This window comes from Aureobasidium melanogenum (assembly GCF_000721775.1).
Source record: "Aureobasidium melanogenum CBS 110374 unplaced genomic scaffold scaffold_6, whole genome shotgun sequence".
Classification (NCBI taxonomy): Eukaryota; Fungi; Ascomycota; class Dothideomycetes; order Dothideales; family Saccotheciaceae; genus Aureobasidium; species Aureobasidium melanogenum.
Window position 1 is genome coordinate 1,077,314 of NW_024470058.1, and position 26,619 is coordinate 1,103,932.

Genomic DNA, 26,619 nt, shown 5'->3' on the forward strand with positions numbered 1-26,619 from the left:
CGAACTACTTGAAGGATCAAGAACTGGGAAGATCGAAGATCATTGCATGTGGCTACGAACAGACATGAGATTTCCCTGTCTGACTATCAGGCCGCCACGCTGCTGCGTTATTCCATTGAGGTCCTCTTATGGTTCACAATGTCCTCAGATTGTGTAAACGCAGTGATCCTACAGCTGATCTGTTGCTAGGATAATGATAAGTATTAAGCCTGGAGTCTTGTCGAACATAACCGTAACTCGGCGTATATCTCCTCTTAGTCTCCAAACCTCGTCAGTCCACGACCTCCACCTCGGCCTCCTTAACGCTCCACTCCACTTCTCCCTCTTCCCACTCAAAATCCTGCACCTGAGCTCCCTTCCCCCACCCATCAACAAGCACATCCTCTTTCGTCCCATGCGTCCACTTAACACCCTTTAACTTCTCCATATTAACACCAACACGATATACATGACCAGCCTCTAACCCATCCACCCCCGTTGCTTTTGTTGACCTGCGGATCTTTATAGCCTCGCCTTTGTCATTGAGTTCCCAGCCTTGCTGAACTATAGATTTAGGCAGCGGCTTCACAACTGGTTTGGCGTTTACACCTCCCCGCCCAAACGACCGTTTCAAAACCAGCGGAACGTTTGGCTCAAGTGTCAAATACAACTCCTCATCACTAGAACCTCTCACCCTCGTGATAGGGGTCCGTTGGATCCTGAGTACTGTTGTTGGGACGGGAGTTGAGGATGCCAGGTCAGTGATTGTGATGCCGTTGTTCGTTAAGCAACCTTGAAGATGTAGAGATGTGTTCCAAGTAAACAAAGTTATTGGTGAGGATGAATGGGAGAGCAGGATCATGGAGAGGGTTGGTGGCAAAGGGTCACTAAAACTGTGGCGGGAGGGGATGATGGAGAGCGAGATCTCTATGTGTGGGGGTGCGGATGTTGGTTGTGTCATTGTGTGATTTCTTTGGTAAGTTTTTTCTTCTTTGATAACGATGCTGGAGATTGAGTCGTGCAGGAAGATGGAGGCTTTGCTGAGGGACGTTTTGAGGTCGGAGCACTTCTCCGCAATCCTACCACTATGCACGACATTTTAGCGCCTTGGGGTGCGTGCCTGGACGACATGCAGGTACTTGGAAAGCCATGATCGAAATCGTTGTAGAGATATTTGACATCTGATGTAGCGCAAAGAGAAAGGGTCAACAAGTATCCGGCTTGGTGAATTGAATGAAAATGGTTCATAATTGTCTTCGGCGCTTGAGTGCCTGTATTACTCTAACCTAATATAATCCCAGTTTTTGAGACTCCTTCTGCAATAACTCCTTCAATGCATCGAATTTAACCGGCTTAGTATAAAACTCATCAATCCCACTAGCCTTAGCCTCCAACTTCGAAGCCTCCGACCCCAACCCCGTCAACGCGATGATCCTTACCTTCTCCATTCCCCCTTCCTTCTCATAACCTCTTATTGCTCGACTAGACTCGTAACCATTCATGACAGGCATACTAATATCCATGAGAATAGTTGTAAATGGTAAAGACGAGGTTTTAAACTTTTCAAATGCCTCGAGACCGTTGACGGCGGTTTCGGAGGTGAAGTTGAGCTTTTTCATGAAGGTGGAGAGGAGACGGAGGTTTATTGCGTTGTCGTCGACGAGAAGGAAGTGTTGTTTGTCTTGTGTTGCGATAGTTTCGTGAGCGGGACTCTGGTCTTGCGGACTGTCTTTGGCAATCTTGGTAGGAGATTGACTGATCGGTTGAGTTGTGTCCTGCTCATGGCGCACTGGTGAAAGCGATCTCAACGGCAGGGCCCGATGCTGAACGCTAGAGGTCAAGCTAGCTGTAAAAGCACGGACAAGTGCTTTTGGACTAAGCGGGTAAGACAGATTGACAGTGCTGCCAGGGAATCGAAGCTTGTTAGGATTGTGAGACGATTGAGCATCAACCAAGACTATGCGCTGTTTGCTGAGCTTGTTTAAGATACCCGGGTTGGTGGCTATCAGGCTGGCGAGATATGTCTCCTCAACCAGGAGGATGTCAGCATCAAGGCCCTCAAGGTTGTCGCTAGTAGTGACATCCATGCCAAACCACGAATCAGCAACCGAGCGCACATACGATTGCATGGTTGCAGTGCGTCGAAGTTGCAACGCATTCTGAGTCGTTTTGTCCGTATGTATGCCAGAAGGTGATAACAAGCAGATAGTCCGACCCTTAAGCGTTGCATTTGGATCCAATCTTTGCCCACCCACGGGACGAGTCTCATCCGATGGGTCCGAGTCCGGGACAGGAATCAAGACATCAAAGCGTGTACCAACGCCTTGTGTGCTTTGTACTTCAATAGTGCCTTGCAAGTCCTCGACAATCTTCTTGACAATACTGAGTCCAAGCCCAGTACCATCAGCGATCGGATTCTCTTGGACAAATGGCTGATACAAGCGATCCAAGAAATCAGAACTCATACCGATACCAGTGTCACTGACCGTGAGATGGGCACATCGCGTGGTAGGGACGCTTGGATCTTGCACTATCTTCAAAGAAACCTCGACAAATCCCTGTTCAGTATATTTCATAGCGTTGGCGAAAAGATTCATGACCAAGCGTTTCCAAGCGCCAGCGGGAACCATCATACACCAGTCTGATCGGCTTTCAATATTCACATAGACGGCGACAGCTTCAGGGCCTTGCGAAAGTGTGTCATTATTGCTGGCAACATCGAGCGACGTCGTGTCCGACGAGAGATGTGACTTGGCAGCGTGGTTGACGATGGTGTTCTGTAGCTTTTCAAACGTGGCTTTTCGCGAGGCTTGACCGAAATGTACTCCTTCAACCACTGATAGTACCAGGTCACACAGATATTCCTGTGTCAAATCACCAAAGGCATTGGTGACATCGGCAGTCTCACCAGAAGTGAGAGGCTGTGCCTCAATCTTGACATCTGTAAGTTTGCTAACCCGTGAAAAGTCCAGAACATGATTCAAAGTGTCTAGTAGCGTCGAAGAACAGCTCTGTATCATTTCTACCAATTCAGCTCTGGAGTCGTGTTCGGGATCTTGCAGAAGGTCGACAGCGGCATGGATGCCATGAAGGGGCGAGCGAAGTTCGTGACTGATTGAAGATAAGAAGTCTGATTTGGCGCGTGCCAATTCGGTCATTTCTGTCCTTGCAATCTCGGTCATGAAAGTGTTTCCAAAGGCAGACAGACAGGTCATATCCTGCTCTGCAAGTACTCTTGTAGGATCGCTGGTCCAGCCAAGCATGCCTACTATAAATTTCTCCTGCGTCGAGTCCCAAAGAGGAAGAAAGATCAATGATCGGGCTTTGCGGATCAATGCCTGCAGCTCACTAGATACCTCGACGGCCGCAGATGAATTCTGTTGGGTATAGGTCTGAGCAATGAAAGCGCCGTCTTTGTCAAAGACAGGATTGCCTTGAGTGTCGGAAACAAAGACGCAGCCTCGGGGAAAGTTCTTGATGAGATAGCGAAGCGCGGTGTCATGTATGACCAAGGGCTGGTGTAGAGTGCCAAGGTTGCAGCCGCCGGGTACGACTGAGCTTCCGAGGACTTCACAGAGTGATGATGTTGCGTTAGTGTCAGAAGCGTTGATTGTTATTGTCGGCTTGGTCAAAGATTGATCGAGACTCGTCATTGCGTCATCAGTAGATCCATGCAGGAAGACCAGTCCTTCAATGTCAATGGCGTCCCGGATAAGATGAGCGGCTCCCGAATAGATATCCTTCATGGTTTGACAGCCAGCAAATGGTTTGTTCGACATGTCCAAGGCAGGTTCGCAGACTCCAGGACTTTTGACGGAGAAGAGGTCTTCTCGAGGCGTTGGCGGAGTGGGGGTCTGTTTTGCAGAATCATCAGAAGTCTGTTTCTGGGAGTCTGGCGAAGCGGACGATGATGTTCGTGATTCCAGCTTTTGCTGCTGGCTGTCAAAGTAGTCTACGGCATTACTCAACGAGCCCTTTCGTGAGACATTTGTGCTTTCCGTTCCTGAGCGTCTGCTTTCGATGAAGTCGGACAAGCCCCTCATCATTTGTACTCCTCGTCCCGACTCTTGCTTGATGGCATGAAGCTCCAATTGTTCAGTGATGCAGGCTGCAATGTCGTTCAGTATTTCAATGGTGCTGTCGTCGAAGAAGTCATCGCGAATCTTGTTGTCCATGACACAGTATGTTCCGAGGATATGGCCCGAAGCGCTCTTGACAGGCACCTCAGCATAAGAGACCATGTGAGGGAAGCCAACAACGTAGGGGCAGTGTCTATACTGGTCCATCTCTCTCAAGTCGCGAATGACATAGCGTGTGGTATTGGCGACAACATCATGGGTATTGACGGCCCGTCGACCGGTGCGATCAGTGAAGATGGCGACTGACTGCGGACAGATGCCATATTCTTTATTCAGGTTCTGCACACCAAGAAACAGAGCATCTTGAGGGTGGGCAAAACTGGTCGAGTCGCGGATAGAGATGGACCTAGTGGCTTCGGCGAGGATGTATTGCGTCGACGAGTCGATGAGCGAGACAAAGGCGCGGTCGCAGTTCATACGTAGAGCGCCATTCTGCGTGACGGCTGTCAGGAGCGGGCTTTTGGCCAGTGACGGCGGGGCCGGTTCGCCGTGGTCGGCATTGACATCGTCGGCAGTGATGTTGTATGGAGCGAAGTATCTATACCACGCAGAGTCGTGTCAGGCTTCAAGGCTTCAGGTATCGGTCCACCACGCGCCCTATCATGAGTACCGACCTTGCCAATGCTCGCAAACGAAGCCACTCCTGCACCGAATCTGATCCTCCCTGTGACGGCATGACACCTCTGTCTTTAGTCACTAGTTCGACGAGCTCGCCGGACGCTGCTGCATAGAATGTGATTGAAGATTCTTCGTTGAACGTCTTTGCTTGCGAAGAAGCGTTCACATCCGGAGTGCCGACTACATGGCGTTTCCTTCTACTTGAGCCCTGAGCGCCACTGCTCTCGATTGCCGTATTCGACCATTCCCAGGAAGGGCTTGGGATCGAGTTTTCTTCTTGCGAATCCGAGGCACGCACCCACAATCCCACTGATAACCGCTTTTTGAGCCGCAGGGTAATCGGAAGCGACGCCGAGCTGAAGCTGCGGCTCTGGACAGTCTGGCAACATCTTCTCAAGCTCTCGAGGGTCAGGCTCAATATAGCTGGCTGAAGGTACGCCTGAGTATAGCACCAATACCCTATACTTGCGCACTATTGAAGCTCCTAATATCTAATATAGGCGCCTTCGGTAGGTGTCTAGATGCTCTTGCCCTATTGTGCACGCATTCTGGCCCGCATTGTGGAGACACAGCACATTTCTCGGAGCCGAGACAGGTGCAGTAAACACGCTTAGCCGCTTATGCTGCTATCCGTCGCTGTATAGCTATTCATGCATTCGCCGATTTGGTTAAGGCTTTGTGGTTGCTTGCCAGCACTGTAAATCCATAGAAAGTCTTTGGGTTGTTTCGTACAAATACATTTCGTTATCGTTACATATTATTACAGATTAAGTCTATACAATTCATGATCATAGGGGATTTACGACTGTTCCTCTCTCTCCTTCTCCTTATCTTCCTCTCTCTCCTGCTCCTTGTCTTCGTCGCTGCCAACCTGGGTCTTCTCGTCATCGCTCTTCTCTTCGTCGTTCTTTTGATACTTCTTGTTCAGGTACTCTTGCGAAGCTCTCTTGCTACGAGCTCGCAGTTTGTCTCCCTTCAACCACAGGAACACGACTACAGGGATGAACACAATGGTCAGGAAACCGAGAAGCGAGTTACCCCAATTGAGACCGAGCGTGTTGAACATTTGACGAGCGAAGAGAGGGAAAGCGGCACCGAAGCAGGATCGGAAGAAGTCGTTACCAGCAGAGATGGAGGCAAATTCTGCAGGGTAGGCATCGCCAAGGTAATTGAGCACACCTGAGAATGCGCCAAAGGCTCCGATGGTGAAGAAAGAGGTAGCAATGATGGGAACAATCCAATGAATCGAGGGATTGGCCGTCCAGCCGAACATGAACAAGCAGATGGGCAAAAAGATGCAAGTTGCCACTGCAGGCTCCATTCTAATCTCGGGACGAATGGTGCCATCCTTGGAGAAACGAGGCTCAACATAGTAGTAATTGTAGTACCAGTAAGGAGGAATAAGAATAATGCCGCCAACACAAATGCCGAGGTAGCACAAGCCAGTGGTTCCGAGGCTGAAGTGATAACGATCTTCGAACAGAAGGGGAATCGACTCCAGCCAACAGTAGAGAACAGCGTAGATGAGGGCGATGTACATATTCATGGAGAAGACGATGGGCTCTGTCAAAGTGAGGGAAAATGGCTTGACCAAAGTCATCATTGCGATGTCTCCAAGGCCCATGTTCTCGCCTTGAATTTCAGGCTCGCACTTGATCTTGTCGTATGGCTTGTCGTCCAAGTATCCGTTCTTCTCTTGCCACTTGCGAAGACGAGCGGTGCGGCGGTATAGAATGTTGGCCGCAGAGGTCTCGGGGAAGAAGAAGATTAGAAAGACGAGGCAAGCGCCTGACATCCAGATGAGCATCCAGATAGGCCAAGTCCAGCCCTCGTACTGAGCAGCCCAGTTACCAGCGACTGGTCCAAGCGAAGGTCCCATAATGTTGGCAATACCGAAAACGGAGAGTGCGTACGCACGCTTCGCAGGAGAGAAGATATCCGCCAACGAGGCACCTCCAGTAGCGAGTACAGGAGAACCGAAGAAACCAGTGAGGAAACGAAAAGCCAGAAGCATGCCAATGTTCTTTGCATAAACAACGCCAAAGTTGAAGAAAACAAACACGATCAGCGTGCCGATATAGATTGGAAGCCTGCCGATCTGAGGGATTTCAGAGAGAGGTGACCAGATCATAGGACCAAGACCGTAACCCAGAACGTAGAGAGTCAGGCCGATGGTAATGACTTCTGTCGACACACCGAAGGCTTGGGTCAAGAAAGGCAGACCAGAAGTGTAAATGGCAGAACCAATGTAGACGGAAGAAGTCAAGAAACAGATGTTGAAGGTCACAAAGCACTTCTTGAAAGTGGACCAGTTTTGCGGATTCTGCAGCAAATCAGCTCATGCGCGCGTCCAGTGAGTTCAGGCAGGACATACATCGGGGTCATTCTCTCTGAATTCGATCAGCTTGTATTTTCCCTTGGCGCCATTCTTCTCCTCGTCGTCGGAAGATTCTTCTTCCTTGATATCTCCTTGGTTAAAGTATTCCTCGCGGAGCTCTTCATTGTAAGTGTCCTCGTATGGAAACAGTCTTCCACCTGTAATGTTGCGCATGAGATACCCGAAGGTTGTATCAACAAACAAGGAAGGAGCCATGTTTGATGGGTGTCCCAGGCAAGACCTGGTAGTGCAAACAGATGGATAGCAGGTGGTGTAAATAGATAATGAAACCTGTACGTCCTGCCTATATACCAGATGATGTGTTGAAGGAAAACGCGGGTTTTGAATGTGTCAGGAAAAATGATGATATCACCATCCACAAAATCATCATGCGCAGCCTATTAGATCGCTAGTTAGCCGCGGAGGCAACCGCGATTGGGTGGATGTGAAATCGAAGCTTCAGTCGAACATGGCAATCGAAGCCGCGCAGATCGATGAGCTTTTCCTTACAAACGGTGCAAAAAGGTGTCTTTTGGGTGAGTGGTGGAGTGAAAGGGCCGTTTCCGGATCGCTGAGAGGCCATCGGGGCTTGGAACTCTATCGTGACGATCTGCTTATGACGTCTTTCCGTCACGGCGAAGTGCGCTACCCGTCAGGGCATTTCACCTAGTTCGCTGAAAGTGGCTTGAGTTTTCGGTGCGGATTTTGATTTCTGTCTTGGGGATGACGCTGTCGCAGGATCTTGGGTGTGATGAGGATGAGATGGGGTGCGAAGAAGCGACACCAAACTCAGCCGATAGCACCTGCCGACGACGAACGACTTCGACCACATAACCAGCATACATCCACAAATCATATCAAGGCTTCTTGAAGATTTCCAACCTCAACTCTGATCTTGCGGTTAGTGCAAAGAATGTTCGTAGAGCCGCGTTCTATCTGCGACAAAGTAATATCGGCCCCAGAATTGGAACATTTTGGCTTTGGTGGCTTGCAAGCCATGACAGTCCCTGCGTGGTAATTGCTCCTATGTTATCTCAACCCTTCATTAGGTGCGCAATAGGGACGATATATCTAAGCTACTAGCAAATAAGCGCTATGTCGTTGTAAGCTCAGGCTCTGACACTCTTGATATGTTATTGACAGAAATACTGCCTCTGCGGTTGCTAGTTGAGCTAATTGCGTTTTCAATGATCATACAAAGAAAGTCTGACCAAACAAGTTGTGAATGTGCTTGATAGAGTACTGCAAACACTAATTTGACCAACTTTCTCTATACAAGTATGAAGGCAAGGCAGCCATAGAGCACGTGGTGTTGTTGAATCTCAGGTCGAGGTCAATATGTTCCACCCTCGGAGCCCGCGGCATCTCTTACCATTCTATGTTATCAGTCCAGATGAGGACAACGCATTCTCGTACCTGCAGCTCTTGTACTGTGTACAATTGAATGCATATCAATGACTGTTCTTACATCTTCAGATCAGTCTAACAGGTCTTGTTGTTGACGCGATATCGAGACAATCCAAGGACAGGGTGTTCATCTCAGCATCGTGGATTGGCTTATTCCCGGCCTTTCGCTGATCACGAGCAGCATTGAGTAAGATTGTCTGCATCCTACGGAAAGCGCGGAATCGTCAGAGAATACTGATAAAATACTCGTATTGCTGTCCGATGGTGGCTATATATCTCATGTTTTCCAAGGATTTCTCCCTTCCTCATCGCTCAGAAATCACTACTCCGCAAGCATGGCTCCCAAGACTCCAACTAAGGAAAAGCAATTGACCAACCGTGGACCTTCCAAGTATCGGCCTCTCATCGTTCTCGCTGCATACACACTCGCGACCAGTCTATACCTGGTTGCAGTCCACACCGCAACGGGTAATCTGATGGTAACGATTCTGCTCTGCTGGATGGCTTGGCTGCTCCCAGATATCATGGTCATAAAACTTGGAGGACACCCTCATCCCGCGATGGAACGGCTTCTGCTGAACCTGATCGGGCCATTGTCCTCGGCGATCGTTTTGGAACTCCTCTTGAGGAAGAATAGATGGTAGACATGCACTCATAAGATAATCTCCAGATGGCGGAAAAGCAGAGAGCTCCGGACGGAGAAATACAGACCCGTCGGAAAAGGAGAGCTACCCCGCACACGTCACAGTCAACAAAAACATGCCTGATGCCCCTCGCAGCTTGCTATACCGTAGACCTTCTTTCAATGTCCTCAATACGTCCACCCTTCTCTTCTCTTCCAATTGATCCCAATGGCCCTCACGGCAATGCCTGGGGTCTCTGGGGCGACAAAGACGAGCTCGGGATGCTCAACCTCCTGACCGCCTCGAACACAACTTCCGCAGCAAAGGAAATTCACCACGGCATCCGCATCTCTGTCGATTGGCCCTTGAACAAGACGCCGCCGCGCTCCACTCGTATCCCTCTGGACCATAACATCATCAACAAAGCTCCTCGAAGCGTGAACGACGATACCGTGACTATCAACACACAGAGCAGTTCTCAGTGGGATGGCTTCAGACACTATGGATACCAGAAAGAGAAAAGATACTATAACGACTGCACCAATGAAGATGTACTGGGATCAAAGAGGAACGGTATACATGTTTGGGTCGAGAATGGCGGTGTAGTCGGACGAGGCGTCTTGCTCGACTACAAGTCTTGGGCAGAGGAAAAAGGTATCTGGAGTGCAGAGGCTTGCTTCCAGACGACACCCATTACTGTTGATGTTTTGGAGCAAATCGCGCAAGCCCAAGGTGTGCAATTCAAAGAGGGAGATATCTTGTTCATCCGCACGGGCTGGACGGGTGCATACGAGAAACTGTCCTCCGAGGCACAGACAAAGTTGTCAGAGACACCGCCGCATCCAGCCATTGGTGTCGAGTCTTCCGAGAAGACCGTCCGCTGGATGTGGGAGAAGGGGTTTGCCGCCGTCGCAGGCGATCAACCGAGTTTTGAAGCCTGGCCATGTCCAAACCCCAAGTATCTCTTGCACGAATGGTTGCTCGCTGGTTGGGGTCTACCCATTGGTGAGATCTTTGACTTGGACAGGCTGGCTACAGAGTGCAAGGACAAAAACAAGTGGTCTTTCTTCTTCAGCAGTATGCCCATCTACGTCCCTGGAGGTGTTGCTAGCCCGCCAAATGGTGTTGCCATATTGTAAGTATGTTACTTGCAATGCGAAATGTTTCAACGCTATCTATCTTGAGTCTGTCCCAAGTCTATCGTCATCTACTCGAAAAGAGGTCTATCTATGCTTTCTGAATCATCGAACACATTTCAATTATCAATCCCGCAAGACAAGGCGGGCATGGCCGCTAGCGGAGCCAGACTCCGAGCATTTCCAGACGGATATCTGCTGGGAGATGTCAAGCCTTTGCTGTCACTCTTACTGCACTCTCAATGATGCCTAGAGTGTCATACGACGCATATGCCTGTTTGAGCTTGAACGCCTTCTCTTGGTAGCTTGTTCCCGAAGTCATTGTCTCGATTGCCTGCCTAACCTGCTCCGCGCTTGGTGTTTGTGTCTGGAGGTTGATCGCAGCCCCGGTCATCGCCGCACGAGCGGTGGTCTCCATCTTGTCCTCAGTCACACCTGCAACCACCATGGGTACACCAGCTGCGAATGCCTGTGTGATGCCGCCAAAACCTCCATTGGACACTACGAGCGAGGCATGCTTGAACAGCTCCTCGAATGGTATCCACTTGGCTATCTTGACGTTCTCCGGCATCTGCATATCCTTAGGCGGGTGGAGATTGACGGCACAGACCACAACTCTCACTGGTAATGAACGGCAAGCTTCGATGGTCGGCACGATCAATTGCCCTACATCAGCTGATGCTGCAGTTCCAGAAGTGACTACAACGAGAGGCCGCTCATCGTCCCCACGAACAAAGCTGTCAAACCAATCCGGCTCCCTCTTGCTATCATTTTTCCCCAGTAGAGCGCCAGTAAACTCGACATTGGGCGGCAAATCAGACCTCGGATATTCCAGTTGAGGCACACAGAGCTGGAAAAAGCGATCGGCAGAGTAGATCATGTCTTCAACCACAAACTCATGTTCAAGTCCCCTAGGACATTCATACCTTGCCATGATCTCCTTTGCTCCAGCAAAGACCTTGCCAAACATCTCTTTCGTCATTGCATTCAGTTCCAGATTCCGCTCTTGGCTTTGTGGTGGTAGACCCATTCCGAAAGGCGCACAGTCTTTGCTCAGTCCGAAATAGACACTATGTCCTATTGCGATCACAGGAACTTGACGCACATGCGGACTCTTCAACGATATCGGCAATGTCCCAGTAACCAACCAGTCAGCAACGACCACAACACGCTTGCTTCGAAGTTCAGAAGACTCAATAACATCCCTGAGTACCTCAAATTGATCGTGTAATGCTCCAAAGAATATATGCTCAATATCCCACAAAGCAAGAGTTTCATCTTGAGGTTGCAAGGCGCGGTCCGGAAACGTCGCTGACAGATTGTCGGGATCGTATTCTGCAAGCCCTTTGAGTGGAACGAAGGTTACATTGTTGATGGCCTCGATGCCATGACGGAAGGTGTTGCCTGTTATGAAAGTCATGTTGCGGTATCCGAGGTTACTGAGTCCAGATGCGAGGGTTCGCAGTGGTCGAACGTGTCCGTAGCTGCATCTCGTAAGTTGGAACGTCTCTTTTACACGGCTTGAGTAGCAAGTGCGTACAAGGGGCATGATATGAACACGACATGAACGTCATCTCGAACAGCATTACTACCAGTCATGTCCTTGAGGTGTTCGTATCACAATTGAAGTCGAATCTGTATGAGGTTCGGTAGAGGGAAGTTTGATTCGTCTTTATGAGTCTGTCTAGCCGAAAGGTTCTTATGTGTCTTTCAAACTTATCTGTGCGAGGGTCTATGATCGACATGACTTAATTCTCCGAGTCAATGATCTTCAGAATATTTGCCTGTTGTTGCAAAGGCATGATCGACAGAGGTTGCTTGTTTTGGCTGCTGCCAAGAGATTTGATGAGTTGCGTTGTGAGCGCTGACTCGTGTACTGGCAGAAGGTGCTTCCATGGCCAACACTTCTGGCCACTCACAATAGGAAACTCGTCCCTGGCTTGCCCGTGCATCACCTTTCAGCTCTCATCCATCGACTAATTTGATCATGGAATGACTTATATTTTGTTCACGCTACGTCTATCGTCGTGGACGTATAGCCGTTACCGTTCCAAGCGAGACCATCTCGTTGAACAACATCAACGACAGACATGACAGAAAAGTCGTCAGCGGCCAGCGACGGCGGGCGCGTCAACGCAGGCGCCCAAGACCTAGCCATCAACAACACCAGATTTAATCGCATCTTCACCAGAGTAGCTCTCAAGACTCTGGCAAAATTGCACAAGTCCGATGGGTACTGTAGTCCTATTTCGCGCAAGCTGATCATCAAGACTGGACCTTGGGTCGACTTGACTGAAGCAGCGACCATGAGATTCATCGCCGAGAACACTTCCATCCCGGTGCCGAAAGTGTATTGCTCGTTTGTTCACAGGGATCGCACGTATATTCTCATGGAGCGTATACAAGGCGAGGAGTTACCTCGTGCCTGGGCACGGCTGGAAGACCAAGGCCGCACCAAAATCTTTGCCCAGCTCAAACAAATGATAGGACAGATGAGAGCTCTAGAGCCACCTCCTGATACTGGTGTACAGAGTTGCTGTGGAGGAAGCCTTTACGACTCTCGAATGAACAGACCTGAGGGTCGCTTCGGACCTTTCGCAACTATCCAAGAGTTTCACTTGTGGCTTCGAAAAGGGTTTCGGCTGGCCGAGCACCCACATCCTGAGAAACTGGATGATCAAGAGCGGCAAAATCTCGCAAAAATGGAAGAGATGCAAGATGGACCGTGGCCAAGGCCTGTCTTCACACATGCTGATCTCAATCCCTGTAATATTCTTGTGCGCGGTGAGGAGGTAGTTGGTATCATCGATTGGGAGTTTGCCGGATGGTATCCGCGCTACTGGGAATATACTTCTGCATGGTTTGGTAACCTGATCAGAACTGAGTGGCAGAACACACTGAGTGGATTCTTGGAACAACACCCCGCTGAATTCGCGATGGAGAGAACGCGCAATAGATGGTGGGGTGAATTCTGAATTTGAGCTATTGCGGACATTCGGTTGTGCTTGATCTATATCGACAAGTTCTGAACATGATCTGAGGAACTGGAAGAACTCACACGTGTTTGCAAGATGCGATTGCGTCTCCTGCACAAAGATCAGACGGTCCTCTTGGAGTCTCTTGCGTACGTCAATTTGCGATATCATTCACCACAGGCGAGTTGACTGCCTGTTGATACACTACAGTACACTCAAGTCGTAGTCTCCTTATCCTCCAACATGCTCCATGTCGGTCTTGGCTTTCTGATCTTTTCGACGTCCAGATAGCGCCCTGCAGCAGTCTTCTGAGCGACATATCTTCTCGCAGTCTCCTCGATCTCTTTCCAGTCCAACACAGCGGTCCCAACAGCCTTCCCATCTTTTTCTATTTCTGCCAATGCGCTGGCTATCCAGGTTCGACATCTCCAATTGGAGTCGTTCTGCACGACAGGCACACTCTTCAGAATGGCCTCGAGTCTCTCTACGTCCTCTATCTTTGCAATAGCGATACGTGCAAGGAGGTTGTTGGTCATACGGACGTTGGCTAGGTCCGCCTTTTCGTATTGCCACCCAACATGAGCTGGGTTGGTGACATGGTGGCGCACGCCAGGCACTTCTCTAGCATTTTCAGACTTTGGTCCGATCAAGAACGCCCAGTGATATCTGTTGGAATGAGTCATGGTGTATTGCTCGAAAAAATATATGACAACGTACTTGCGTTCCTCATTATTTGACACTCCACTAGGATAGAGCGCAACGTAGAGACGAGGTTTTCCTGAGGGCATTCTGGATATCAATGATGCAAAGATGAATCTTTTTCCATCGTCAAATCGAAGTCATCGCCACGATATATGAAGCTCTCCACACAGTACGGCCTTGCAGCTGTCGGCGCCTAACAACTGCAGCTGTTAGGCACCAGAGTTATTCCTGGACCGTGTTCACAGATCAATGAGTACCACTTTCAACAGATAGAGAAGGTATCATCTTCTACCTTCTACTTGTTTCACTTGACTTCACCATGGACCAACGACACAACACCATTGTGGTTTGCATGAATTTGATTTGCCCCCAACGCCTCGGTACTCCCACCCTGCAGCACGCTCAAATCAGAATGATTGGCGGTACAAGCGCTCGCTGCCTTTTTGGATCACGTCGATGTGGCACAATTGTCCATCCATGATTGACGATTGGCCATCATGATACGACGGCTAAATCGAAGTCGCAAAATCTCTCATGAACCAATAAAGTCGACGGCAGCGCTTAACCAGATAACAAATTTCGCGAAGATAGTCGGCAATTGATCGTAAATGGATTTGTAAAAGCAACGAACAAGTAGAAAAAAGACTGGCGTCTACTCCACTGAAGCGACGACTCCTGATGATGTGCCCGGCCTCAAATGAGCCATCTCTCCTTTGTCTGAAGGGAGTATCGAGTTTAAGAATACTCCAATCACGGCTGCGATGATGAAAGGTGTCTTGACAATCAGGTTGATTCCCCGCTCGAATCCTGCAAGCTGGAGGTTGTCCCCACTGTAGTTCAGGACTTGATCAAACCATGTTGGAGCCACAATGTCGATAAAACCGATACCCAGTGAGCAGGTGAGGATGAATCTGTTTCGCCGAGTAAACTCGACCAGACTCAACACTCTCAGACCGGCTACGACAATCGTGCTGTAGAGGAAGCATTGCATTCCTCCGAGGACCGAAGGAGGCATTGCACTGAAGACACCCCCGAACTTGCCAAAGATGCCCATGAGAATCAGAAATCCCGGGGCGCACCAGCCTGCTCTTCTGCTCTGTTTAGGAAGAAAAATCAGCTAGGCAGACTATGTTTGTGATTTAACGAGACTTACTGCACATCCTGTGAGAACAATGACACCGTTGTTCCCTGCTTGCGATACCATTGGCAGTCCAGTGCCCAAGGTACTGATCAAACTACCGACTCCATCACAGAGTATCCCTCCCTGGATTCTGCTGTTGAATTGTGTACCATCGACTTCAACGCCTGATATCTCTGCAGTAGCGAGGATGTCCGGCATACAGCTGACTCCTTCGCAGATGAACATGATCAGTAGAGGTAAGACTAGCGTGCCATCCACGGAGAGCTTGAAGGTATGAGCCCAAAGGAATGTCACAGCAGGAGCTGAGTCAATGTTCGAGGATGACCAGTAGCCGGTGGCTCCTGAGACTGCGCAGCCTACACCGAGACCAATCAAGACTGCTGCAGACTTCATCATAGGCGAACCGAATTGTTCAACCACGATCACACTGACAAAGACGCTGAACCCCAGACCGATCAATTTCGGATCTGCCCAAGGCAGAGGTCGAGGTGCGGCAGTATCTGGACAAAGGGCATAAAAGCCTTTCCCTCCATTGCAGTTTGATGATCCTCCCCAGTTCTGCATCCCGTTCGAAACCAGATACACTCCTACAAGGAGAAGCAGAGACCCAGTGACGATCTTCGGAAAGACACGGTTGAGCAGGCGCGGCGGGACTAGAGACATCAAGATCTGGACCCAGACTGTGCAAAGCATAGTGCCAAGTACAGCACCCCAAGCTTCGGGACATGGCAACTGGGTCCCATCTGCAGCAGTCGGGCACGATCCAATCTTGTAACGGTTCTCACTGTATGTTATGGCGATAGCGATGATGTCGAAGGTCGGTCCCACGACTGAGAGAAGGCCGGTGCCTATGTAGAATGGTGTGCCCTTGATGTGGAATCGTGTAACTTGGATTGCTGTTGCGATACCAGTCGTGATGAAGGCGGCTGAAACCATGTATGATGTTTCAGCGGACGAGAGGTAAAATGCGCCTCCTGCGAGGGCAAGCGGTGGCGATACGATCGACCCGATCATGGTAAGTGCGTGCTGGAAGCCCAGAATAAGTGTAAGAAGGATGGGTACTCTGTCATTGAGGCCATAGAACGGAGTCGCATAGTCTTTGTACTTTCTGTTGAATGGTGGAAGGTTGGGGGTGATCAGGTAGAGGTAGTCGTAGTCCCCAAGCCATCCGTCTTTGCTGAAAACATAGTTTGTGAATTGTTGGTATCTTTGTCTTAACTTGGACTGTGTGCGATAGTCTGTCACGGATCCTTGCGTAGTTTCTGTCACCTCTCCTTCTGTCGCGATTTGATCGTGCGCCTTCTCAGGAATGATGGTGGTTGTGGTCGTAGTCATTGTGTGATGCAGTGACAATTGAGGGGAACTGGAAGATTTGATGTCCCGGACACATCTGTTATGAATGTCCTAAGACGACTTGTAGCTTTCTAAGTGGTGTATCTTTGCGATGTACGATTCGATAACGGATAATGTACGACAGTCGCCATCGATCATGATTGGCGCGCGAGATAAAGCGGGGTTGTCGTACAACAAATCTTGTCACCTTCGGTGCACTCGGTCATGTCCGATGTTTGAAGACTTTCGACAAAATTCTCTTGTGACAAATGATAATCTGACCTTTTCCTGGCAGCGTCCCAGGCAGAAGAAGTGTATCATCAGACTGCACGACACACTCGGCAAAATTCATCTACTTCCTTCTTCCTGCTTTCCAATCAACATGGCCTTGACTTCTAGTCTTTACATCCATGCCACCATCATCACGGTTGACAAAGAGAGACGCATTATCCTTGATGGCGCCCTACTGATCAGAGGCAATGAAATCGCAGCAATTGGTAAAACAGCCAACCTTTTGAACAACCCTCTCGTATCGTCAGACACAGAACGCATCGATTGTTCTGGTCGAATTATTCTACCTGGACTGATCAATACACATGCGCATCTGGCGCAATCTCTTCTTCGTGGTCTAGCAGAAGACCTTCCCTTGCACTCCTGGCTTTGCGATGCAATTTGGCCACTGGAAGCAAATTTTGGCCCGAGAGATGGTTACATAGGAGCGAGATTGACAATCGCCGAGATGCTGAAGAGCGGAACAACATGTTTTCTGGAAGCCATGTTGACTCACCGGTCTGGTTTTGAGAATGTGGCGACCGCTGTGAATGAAATGGGCATACGAGCTTGTCTTGTGAGTTGATGCTTGCGAGAGCCGATACGGATAGCTAATTGCTCGCAGGGCAAACTGGTGAAGGTCGAGGAGACGAACAAGGCAACCGGTATGATTGATCCAAGAGACCGAGATATCTCAAGCATGTCTATAGCATCTGCATTAGAAGCGCACAATCTTCATCATGGCTCGTGCGATGGCCGATTGCATGTGTGGATGGCGGCAGGAACGCCCAGAGGTTCGCCAGCTGCTTTACACAAAGCTATTGGAGATGCCTGCGAGAGCTACGGTCTAGGTCTTACCATGCATTGTGCTGAGGCCCCAAAGGACCTTGACATCTTCCATGATTGCTATGACTCGAGTCCTGCAGAGTTCTGCAAGGATAACAATCTTATTCGGAGCGGTGGGAGAACAGTTCTGGCACATATGGTCAATCTCGACCTCGAGAAAGATGTACCCTTACTAAGCGACTGTGGCGCTACTGTCGCTCACAATCCCGTAAGCAATTGCAAACTCGCCTCGGGCATCGCACCTATTCCGGAACTTATGGATGGAAGCGTCAACGTGTCCTTAGGAACCGACGGCGCTCCTTGCAACAACACCTACGACATGTTTCAGGAGATGCGACTGGCAGGACTGATTCAAAAAGGGGTTAGAAGAGATGCTGCTGTCATGAGTGCCGACACAATTCTGGAGATGGCGACAATGAATGGTGCCAGAGCTCTAGGTTTAGAAGACAAGATTGGCAGCTTGGAGGTTGGGAAACTTGCTGATTTCGTGGTACTGCGGGTCGGAGGACTGCATTCTGCTCCTTTCGATCATGAACAACTACTTCATGGGGGTGTCGATCCAGTCACTACTGTGGTATATTCATGCACTGGTTCAGATGTCGAGAGGGTAGTTGTCGATGGCAGAGTTCTTGTTCGAGAGCAGAATCTTCTCTGCGCCGACGAAGACGAGATACTGGCACAAGCACGTCAAGCGGTGAAAAGTATTCGTAACTCTGCTGGCGTTGTGTCGAGGCAGGCCAGAAACTATGTCTGATGTCATGTGGAAGCTTTGGAAATTGTGTACTTGTCCTCTTGCTCTGCTCGTTTGGGCGTCCATGATAACCTTCATCAATCACAAAGAGTAGTAAAGCAAAGAAGATTCCTCGTCCCTCGTTACTCCCCCATGGCCAAGCTTTATGGCCATAATGATGACTTTCCAAGAGACATAATTCGAGTCCCGACAGGCCAGAAGACTTGGCTCGCCTGAGTACTGACGTTGCCAGGGACGCGACGTGTTCTCTGAAGCATCCTATCAGTGCCATCGTACAACACGCTGGATGCCGAAAGAAAGAACCACATGCACCGAATGCTCTATTCGAAGGCAAAAGTGCGATCGCCAAACGCCATGTGGGCGATGTATCAGGCGAGGCGTAGCTGATCGTTGTACCCGAATATGGTCTAGCAGAGAGGAGGCTAGATCACACCGTGTCTCTCTGGGCCGACACGCGCGACAGAATACTTCAGCTGGAATTGAGACCCCGGAGCCAAGCCAGATGGGAAGGGCCAACGAGAATTCAGGGCTGTCCTCATTCGATCATGTGGTCTCGCCAACAAATGTGTCAACTAGGCTCAGTGTGAGCATTACTCCCGATGAGCCGATACCCGAGTATGGCTCAACATCCATCCCGACTCAGCAGGATGGACACAGTAGCGGGGAGGATGATGGTTCAAAATCGAATGAAATGGCTTTGCAAAGTCCGAGTATTACACGTAGCCAAGACCTATCGGTCGACAGTCTCGTTCCAGCACAATCTCCGCTGCCGCCTGGTTTTCCAGATCTTCGCGCAACCTCACTAGCTTTACTGGAATTGCATCTACCCAGTATTTCTCAGATTTGGTCTCTGGTTGATTACCACGAGAAGTTCTTGCTGTGGTATCATGGCTGCTATCATGGACCCACTTTCCGACATGAGTTGGAAGAGAGTCTAGAAACTCATGACGACGCACTTCCATTGGCTGTTCTTGACCTTCAATGGGTTGCCCTGCTTTTTTCCATCATGGCTGGAAGTATGGCGTGTGCAACTAGGAATCTGATCGAGTCATGGGGGTTTCGAGACGATGAGGTCAGGAGATTGTCTAGGCAGTGGTACAAAGCCACTTCAACATGTCTAAATCTTGCTGAGTATACTTGCAACCATCACATTTATGCAGTGCATGCTATCACTACCTTAACCATGTCGGCTCATACTTTAGGTTTCTCTGAGGATATTTTGGTTATGCTGGGATCTGCTTTGCGGATTGCGCAGAGCTTGGGCTTGAACAGACTCCCGTTAGTCAAGAGATTGGAGAACATAACGGAAAGTTCTCCTCCATCGCAACGTGTACAAGTCCTTGAGCGGGAAATAGGTCGGCGACTATGGTCACACTTGTGTATACAGGACTGGTTCTCGCTACCCTTTACTGGATGCCAGAGTATCGGCCTGCTAGACTTCACTTCCACGAAACCCTCAAACAGGGATCACATTACCATGGAGCCGCTCCCAGAGGCTACTCCAACATATATCAGCTACGGAAACTACGTCAATGATATTGCAAGGCTGGTCGCAGAACACCACTCTGCCAAAGCTCAAACCAGTACAGCATTTCTTTTGTACGAGAAGGTGCTTCAGTATGATGCGAAGATGAGGAATCTGGCACGAAACGAGATGCCTGCTTATTTCAGCGTCACTACACCAATAGAGGAGTCATGGGCCTGCTTCATTCCATGGGCAAGAAGAAGTCTGACCATCTGTTTTGCACACAAGATGATCATGATCCATCGCGATTTCATCCGGAGAAGTTTCATCAATCCTGCCTTCCAGATGACTCGAAATACATGTATCGCAGCTTCGAAGACTATACTGCGAGAAGCTCAACAAAAGCAGCAAGAGGATGAACCAGTGATATGGATTGATCAGGTATGTGTTCAAATCGAGGTCTGACTTTCACAGTTGACCTTTTTTCAGGCCTTCTGTATAGTCGCAGGAATAATACTATGCCTCGACATCATCCATCAGCATACCGATCATCCTGAGTATACAACTCACACCAACATGGTCAATGAGTGTATTGCAATGCTCCAAAGATACGGAACAAGTATGATCGCGCGCCGTGGCGTATGTATACTATCCACGTTGCTGTCAGAAAGGAAGAAGCTTGTCCAACCTTGGTCCGCAAATCGCAAAAGAGCGGCTCCTCGCGATGATACCGCTACTCGGGCTTCTAAGCGTAGCAAGATAGATCTTACTTCGGTACGCGATGCACTCGCTCTCTATGGTAACCAAGACCACGAAGATGGGCATGATTTCGAGGAAGACCCGATGACTTTTGTGCAAAAGCGGATTGCGGAGCTTCTTCCTCCACAAGCGGGCTTCTCAAATAGCTTTCTGTTCGGTGAGCTTCTGGATTTTTCAGAATGAAATGAAGTCAGAGATGTTTCCGGACGGCTTTTGCGCTCTAGACTTGAAGTTGTTGCAGCTTTCCCCCACGCCGTATTCGCTGTGACAGAACTGCTATTGACGTTTTCGTGCAATCGTTGTACGATATCTTATAGGCGAAGCGCTGCTGTCGTACACGCACGCCGACAAATGGCGAAGATCTTCAGCTGTTGCAAGCTAGACTATCACGTCTCACGTCTCTCCGAACGGAAGACTCGGAGACCCATGTTGTGGTTGGAACGTGCCTCTCTGCCACCTGAACTTCGCTCATCGTACAACGCAGATGGTCGTATCCGACCCCGCACTTCGCCCATCAACTCGTTATCAGCCGACATCGTGCGACACAAAAGCCTGTCAATCACCTTGTTCCGATTCGTATTGACTTGCTTATCGTGCGTAACGACTTATCGGTGTCTGTGCGATATACGAATGCGTCTAAGGTGATTTATGAGAGAGCATATAAGTCAATTGGCCGTAGCGCAGCTCCTTCCCCAGCAGTAACTTCACAAGTCATCAACTCTGCAGCCTTACCACAATCGAACAATATGGGCACGACAAAGTACCTCGCAAGGTCCATTCCAACCATTTCCATGGCCGATTTCGATTCTCGGGTTGATGCCATTACTTCTGAGCTAGTCTCAGCAGCTGAGAGAGATGGCTTCTTCTGCATCGTCGACCATGGCATCTCTCGCGAACAGGTCGACCAGATGTTTGACAACTCTGCTGCATTCTTCAACCTAGAAGACAGCATAAAAGCTACTGTACCATTTTCGGCTGTACATAACGCCGGCTGGGAAAAGAATGCGCAGATACGACCCAGTACTGGTGCTGCGGACCAAAAGGAGTCGTATCAGATGCAATTCAGCGAGAACATGGAAGGTCGATGGATCGCCGAGGATGTACTCCCTGGGTTCAAGGACAAGAGCCTTGCATTCATGCACAGCGTTCAAGATGTCTCGGAAAAGCTGATGGTCTGTTTTGCGAGAGGGCTAGGCTTTGAGGACGACTTCTTCATCAAGTGTCACGACGTTTCCGAAAACGACTCACAGACTGTCGCTCGACTACTTCACTACTTCCCGACACCCGAAAACACCAACGGAGAAGTTTTCCATCGTGCTGGCGCTCATACCGATTGGGACTTCCTGACTTTGCTTTTCCAGAAAGCCGGTCAATCAGGACTTGAGATCTGTCCCGGCCGTGAAGTGTCAACGAGTTTTGGCTACGGAGATACGTGGACCAAAGTTGATCCTGACACCGAGTCCAATGCCATCATTTGCAACATCGGAGATTTGCTCATGTCATGGTCTGACGATCGATTCAAGAGTACCTTCCACAGAGTCAAGGCTCCTTCTGAGCCTGGAGACTACTATGGAGAACGATACAGTATTGCATTCTTCAACCAGCCAAGAAAGAGTGCAGAGATTCAGGGGCCCAAGAAGAAGTATCCCATGGTTACTGGAGGCGAGTTTACCAGAAACGCGATGCAAAGAAATTTCAAGGCTTTGCTGGATAAGAAAAACGCCAATTTGAAGTCGGAGATTACTGCTTCTGTTGTTGCTGTCAAGGAAGTGCCTGCTACGGCCTGATGAATCATGTCAAAGTTTTGTCTTGGATGTTATTCCTGATTTCTGGCCACAAAGTTTCCAGACTTATGCGACCAAGTCCGTCGCGCCTTGAGCATTCAGCTTAGTACAGATTAGAGCAGAAACTGTAGTTGGTCAGAGTCTTCTCTTTCGTCTATATCGATTGGTGTGCCAGGTGACAGGTTTGGAAATCTCCTGACACCAACAGCTTAAGAACAAGGCTTTGGAAGCTTTGCTAAGATGTACGTACACTGTAAGGATAAAAAGCTCCCGTGGTAATGTCTGCTCGCTTGGCTCTGATAAGCACGGCGTGCGCCTCTTTCTCGTTCCCTGACAAACATCATCGACATTGTCTCCACCTTATAATTTGATGACTACGTTTCCCATCGCTTGAACCCTGGGACTATATAAGAACAGAAAGGAGTTCTTGACGAAATGCGAGAGAAGCGACGGTGCAACCCCAGGAGCACCAGGGAGAAAACGCCTTTGCACATTACAATAGAAGAGAATGTAGGAATGGCCAAGATTCTCATACAAAATGGCTCCGATCTTGAGGCTTAAGAGTCTTGGGGGAAGACACCGATGGACCTTGCAAAAGCGTTGAGACGTTCCGCAATAGCGCTTCTGATCAGACGAGCTCTTAACCAAGATGTGAGTCCGCAAGCATCATCCAAGGACGAAGAACTTTAATGGCGACGCCTGCCTGCCGAAGCTTTTTCGTCACATCAGCTTGTCTCTGATGGTCACCTAGCCGACATTGGTCACCTGGGAAGCATGCTAAAGGATCTTGATTTTGGATAAGATGGATATCTCTATCATTCTATAGTCCTAAATCAACAATCGGTAGAATTATCCGGCTCTCATATTTGCCACCAACATGAACATAGTGTTTTCCATGGTTCAGCTGCTCAGCCGGTCTAGGTCTATTGAACTTTTCGAGTTCCGGGTTAAGCGAGATGAAACCGAAGACCTGGACTGACAGCGTCTCTCCTGCCTCGAAATGAGTGGCGCCTGACCAAATACCAATCTCTAGCTCAACAACCTCACCCTTAGGGATACGTTGTTCTTCGTCGTGCGGGTGGAAAGGTATGTGATCGTGAATTGTCCTAGTCCGATCAATCTTGCGATGTGAAGCTCGCAGCATACCGACGTTGCCCTTGAAGTACAATGCACCGTTGTTGGTCTGTCCTTCGGGGAGATCGTAGGTGGACTTGATCTGCCATCGTTCTTTTGGAATCTGTACGTGGACCAGAGGATGTCCGTTCTTGTCTAGCTTGCGCAGCTGGACGTACACATTCATGTCGTCGTGGTCGTTGCAGGACATGTGGAGGTAGATCTTGGGAGGACCGAGAAGTGTGGTGGGCTGGTTGAATGTAGTCTCGAATTTGACGCGCTCGCTACCCTCCGAGTCGTACGAGTGCGTAGACTCAGTCTCGACAGGGGAAAGTGAGAGGGTCTTGTCGCCGAGGTAGTAGGTAGTGTACTTTGTCTCGGGATGAGGGAAGTCGGGTAGTGCGATGTTCTCGATCGGAGGCTTGTCGCCGTACTGTAATACAGACCACCTGACTTTCGGAGTTTGCTCCCAATCGTTGTTCTCCTCTTTGAGGTAGCGGTCGAAGAATTTGCGCAGCTCGAGTCGAGACTCTTCTATGGCCCAAAGGTCAAACCATTCCTGCCATGCATTCCATTTGATCCATTTGTTCTCACTGTCAATCTGCATGTAGGCTCTGATGGAGCCCATGGTGTGCATTGCGGCGAAATCGGTACCGGTGATGAATGCTGCGCATTTGATCTTCTCTAGAGCTGCACGCTTGTCTTCCCAGTATGCTGATGAGAGAGGATATCGCGAGTACATTTCTTCGAAATCTTCGTATCCATTTGTGCCTCGCACGGTGAATTTGGTGATGAAGTTGTTGTTCGAGATGGAGAAGATTCCTCCCCTGGTAAACTGCTCACGACCCAGATCCGAACATCCTTCCCATGGCGCGATAGCCTTCAGATATGGCGGGTTCTTAGCTGCGATGAAGTATTGCGTGATGGCCAAGTGTGAATTGCCGGCCATGCCAACGTTGCCGTTGCACCAATCCTGATGGCCCAGGAATTGTACAACATCGTATCCGTCTTGGGCCTCTTGCTCACCCATGATGCAGATGTAACCTTCCGAATGACCCGTTCCTCGAGAATCGACGTTGGCGACCGCATATCCCCACGCGCAGAAATCCTTGGGATCCACACTTTCGAATGTCTCGTATCCGGAGGTGTCGTCCGGCCTAAGACCGAGCTTCCATGGCAAGTGAACGGCGATACCAGCCATGTTGTACTTCTTGCCATACGGCCCATAAGCCACAATACATGGGATCTTCTCCTTTGCATCGGCAGGGCGATAAATGTCGGCATAAAGCTTAACTCCATCTCGCATGACGATCTCAACATCGTTGTCGCGGATGATATCACACTCTAGCTTTTTGCCATCTTGGTCATCCCACTGCTTTTTACAGTGCCCTTTCTTGAGTAAATCCTGTCGACCTGGGTGGAAGCCCTCGTAACTGTTGTGACCGATCGAAGGCTCGCTGACTGGCTTGAAGGAGATGGGTACCGGGTTGGCACCTTGCCAATCTACACCCATGGTTGAATGTCGAGGGACGAAGGGTAGGCCTGTGCGAGGGAGTAAAAGCGATGGTGATGCTGGCCGAGAAAACGTGCACATTAATGCTTTAAACAAAGTCAAGTGCTCGGGACGCCCACCTATGCCGACCGAGCTCCGGAGAAGATTTTCGGGAAGGTGGAGTCCCCCGGGAACTCGGCCATGCTCGGCCCCATCACGTGCAGCAATGCTCCGAATACCCCGCCAAATCAAGGAACCCACTCTTGATGGCCGAATCACACAGAGCTGGCGCGGCGTTAACGTTTCCAAGCGACTTCATTCCCTCACAGATATGTCGAGGACGACGTCTACAAGGGCTGCGTGAGACTTCAGAGGCATGATAAATGCACAAGTCAGCAGAGAGACTTTACGCTGCGAATAGCAACGGGGCGATGTGGTAGCTTCTGTATGTCGCTCGGCCTCCCGCTCTACGCCTGTTTGCACTTGCGAGCCGACCTCTCCCTTCCGTGGCTATATCACATTGGACCCTCATCTGCTAAAGCTTCGCTAATAGCGCATGTGGCACATGAGGATTATCTGAAAGATGCTGGTCAATCAAGCGGCTTGTAAAAAAATCCTTAGTCTGGCTGGATTGGAGTGTACTGCCAAAGTGGGTGATTAATGCTTTGGTGATGAAGCGACAGAGACTGTTGAGTTTGACCCACTGCCGCTGCTGCTACTTCCACTGCTTCCACCATTCTTCTTCTGCACAACAGCCTGAACAACTTGGCCAGCGGAGTTGAAGACGATATCCACCAGGGCATTCAACGGCGAATACGAATATTCCTTTTGAGTCAATCCCTGACCAACACTCTTGCTTGCACCAGTCTGCGTCATGTTCTTTGTATAGTCGCCGACAATAGTGCTCACACCGCCAACCTTCTGGACGATGTTTCCGAGATTGTCAACGACGAAGTTGAGGGTCTTGCCGCCTTGGGTGATGGAGCCGAGGAGCCCGTCTACTGCGCCTACGACATCGGTAACCACATTGCCGACTAGAGATGTTGCATTGCCGATGGTCGAGATGAGAAGAGGATTCAAGTCCAGAGAATCAAAGACGCGACCGACAATATCAACAAGATGGCCTGAAGGCATTTGGGTCAGTCTCAAGGAAACATCAATGATGACAAAAAATGATGCTTACCAAGTCGGACCACCAATTCAACCTCCGCGTCCACCTCTGCAATAGTGATATTGACTTTTTCAACCGCAACCTGCACGCCGGCATTCAACTGAACTAGATTTGCGACTTTGGCGTTCAAATTGAGGTCGGCACTAAGTTTGTCGACGACGAGTTCGATGCGGCCGACATGGAGTTCAGGAACGTTGAGGTAAACATCAGGAGCTGCGCCTTGCGTGAATGCGCTTAGGGGTTTTAGGGTTAGGGTTTGCAGAACTTCGATACAATACTATATAAGCTATATTATGCTCCTAAACTTAGAAACCTAGGTGCGGTAAGGAAACAGGTGGTCTACCTTCTTCAGATCGTGTAGTGTTAGTTAATCCCGTATCCCATCCAGTTCCGGGCTCGGAGTCGGACAAGTAAAGTAGAGATGTACTTGTCTAGCCATTCGGCTATACTAGGAGAGAAGGACTGTTGCAGCTCCTTATAGGTCTGCGAGGTCTCCTTTCCCAGTAGGCCTCCTTGGCTAAGGATAAATGGTTTGAAAG

General features: G+C 49.5%; 13 protein-coding genes across 13 annotated transcripts; 5 read left to right on the forward strand and 8 right to left on the reverse strand.

Annotated features, from left to right (window-relative positions):
• Positions 1 to 271: 271 nt before the first annotated feature.
• On the reverse strand, positions 272 to 940 carry M437DRAFT_65001 (uncharacterized protein; the record flags this gene model as incomplete). Its single annotated transcript, XM_041024534.1, has 1 exon — positions 272 to 940. The coding sequence occupies one exon, from the start codon at positions 938 to 940 to the stop codon at positions 272 to 274; it is 669 nt and encodes a 222-aa protein (XP_040881490.1).
• Positions 941 to 1,292: 352 nt separating this feature from the next.
• On the reverse strand, positions 1,293 to 4,794 carry M437DRAFT_25659 (uncharacterized protein; the record flags this gene model as incomplete). The annotated part of the gene is made up of 2 exons (XM_041019090.1): positions 1,293 to 4,656; positions 4,733 to 4,794. Coding segments are annotated over 2 exons (3,426 nt in total), but the record flags the coding sequence as incomplete, so codon positions are not given.
• Positions 4,795 to 5,535: 741 nt separating this feature from the next.
• On the reverse strand, positions 5,536 to 7,329 carry M437DRAFT_44587 (MFS general substrate transporter; the record flags this gene model as incomplete). The annotated part of the gene is made up of 2 exons (XM_041020929.1): positions 5,536 to 7,059; positions 7,111 to 7,329. The coding sequence occupies 2 exons, from the start codon at positions 7,327 to 7,329 to the stop codon at positions 5,536 to 5,538; spliced, it is 1,743 nt and encodes a 580-aa protein (XP_040881492.1).
• A 1,996-nt stretch (positions 7,330 to 9,325) lies between these two features.
• M437DRAFT_74267 (uncharacterized protein) lies at positions 9,326 to 10,282 on the forward strand (the record flags this gene model as incomplete). The annotated part of the gene is made up of 1 exon (XM_041026202.1): positions 9,326 to 10,282. The coding sequence occupies one exon, from the start codon at positions 9,326 to 9,328 to the stop codon at positions 10,280 to 10,282; it is 957 nt and encodes a 318-aa protein (XP_040881493.1).
• Positions 10,283 to 10,487: 205 nt separating this feature from the next.
• On the reverse strand, positions 10,488 to 11,699 carry M437DRAFT_83397 (UDP-Glycosyltransferase/glycogen phosphorylase; the record flags this gene model as incomplete). The annotated part of the gene is made up of 1 exon (XM_041027926.1): positions 10,488 to 11,699. The coding sequence occupies one exon, from the start codon at positions 11,697 to 11,699 to the stop codon at positions 10,488 to 10,490; it is 1,212 nt and encodes a 403-aa protein (XP_040881494.1).
• Positions 11,700 to 12,369: 670 nt separating this feature from the next.
• M437DRAFT_83398 (kinase subdomain-containing protein) lies at positions 12,370 to 13,254 on the forward strand (the record flags this gene model as incomplete). The annotated part of the gene is made up of 1 exon (XM_041027927.1): positions 12,370 to 13,254. One exon carries the CDS (start codon positions 12,370 to 12,372, stop codon positions 13,252 to 13,254), a length of 885 nt encoding a protein of 294 aa, XP_040881495.1.
• A 215-nt stretch (positions 13,255 to 13,469) lies between these two features.
• Positions 13,470 to 14,042, reverse strand: M437DRAFT_44557 (uncharacterized protein; the record flags this gene model as incomplete). Its single annotated transcript, XM_041020922.1, has 2 exons — positions 13,470 to 13,920; positions 13,972 to 14,042. The coding sequence occupies 2 exons, from the start codon at positions 14,040 to 14,042 to the stop codon at positions 13,470 to 13,472; spliced, it is 522 nt and encodes a 173-aa protein (XP_040881496.1).
• Positions 14,043 to 14,608: 566 nt separating this feature from the next.
• Positions 14,609 to 16,432, reverse strand: M437DRAFT_74270 (putative purine permease; the record flags this gene model as incomplete). Its single annotated transcript, XM_041026203.1, has 3 exons — positions 14,609 to 15,052; positions 15,110 to 16,315; positions 16,367 to 16,432. 3 exons carry the CDS (start codon positions 16,430 to 16,432, stop codon positions 14,609 to 14,611), a joined length of 1,716 nt encoding a protein of 571 aa, XP_040881497.1.
• A 379-nt stretch (positions 16,433 to 16,811) lies between these two features.
• On the forward strand, positions 16,812 to 18,299 carry M437DRAFT_45032 (5-methylthioadenosine/S-adenosylhomocysteine deaminase; the record flags this gene model as incomplete). Its single annotated transcript, XM_041021009.1, has 2 exons — positions 16,812 to 17,276; positions 17,325 to 18,299. 2 exons carry the CDS (start codon positions 16,812 to 16,814, stop codon positions 18,297 to 18,299), a joined length of 1,440 nt encoding a protein of 479 aa, XP_040881498.1.
• Positions 18,300 to 18,582: 283 nt separating this feature from the next.
• On the forward strand, positions 18,583 to 20,703 carry M437DRAFT_74272 (uncharacterized protein; the record flags this gene model as incomplete). Its single annotated transcript, XM_041026204.1, has 3 exons — positions 18,583 to 18,970; positions 19,082 to 20,202; positions 20,251 to 20,703. 3 exons carry the CDS (start codon positions 18,583 to 18,585, stop codon positions 20,701 to 20,703), a joined length of 1,962 nt encoding a protein of 653 aa, XP_040881499.1.
• A 563-nt stretch (positions 20,704 to 21,266) lies between these two features.
• M437DRAFT_44656 (Clavaminate synthase-like protein) lies at positions 21,267 to 22,307 on the forward strand (the record flags this gene model as incomplete). The annotated part of the gene is made up of 1 exon (XM_041020941.1): positions 21,267 to 22,307. One exon carries the CDS (start codon positions 21,267 to 21,269, stop codon positions 22,305 to 22,307), a length of 1,041 nt encoding a protein of 346 aa, XP_040881500.1.
• An 817-nt stretch (positions 22,308 to 23,124) lies between these two features.
• On the reverse strand, positions 23,125 to 24,930 carry M437DRAFT_83403 (alpha/beta-hydrolase; the record flags this gene model as incomplete). Its single annotated transcript, XM_041027928.1, has 1 exon — positions 23,125 to 24,930. The coding sequence occupies one exon, from the start codon at positions 24,928 to 24,930 to the stop codon at positions 23,125 to 23,127; it is 1,806 nt and encodes a 601-aa protein (XP_040881501.1).
• Positions 24,931 to 25,605: 675 nt separating this feature from the next.
• Positions 25,606 to 26,336, reverse strand: M437DRAFT_15413 (uncharacterized protein; the record flags this gene model as incomplete). Its single annotated transcript, XM_041018808.1, has 2 exons — positions 25,606 to 26,033; positions 26,093 to 26,336. Coding segments are annotated over 2 exons (672 nt in total), but the record flags the coding sequence as incomplete, so codon positions are not given.
• Positions 26,337 to 26,619: the final 283 nt, after the last annotated feature.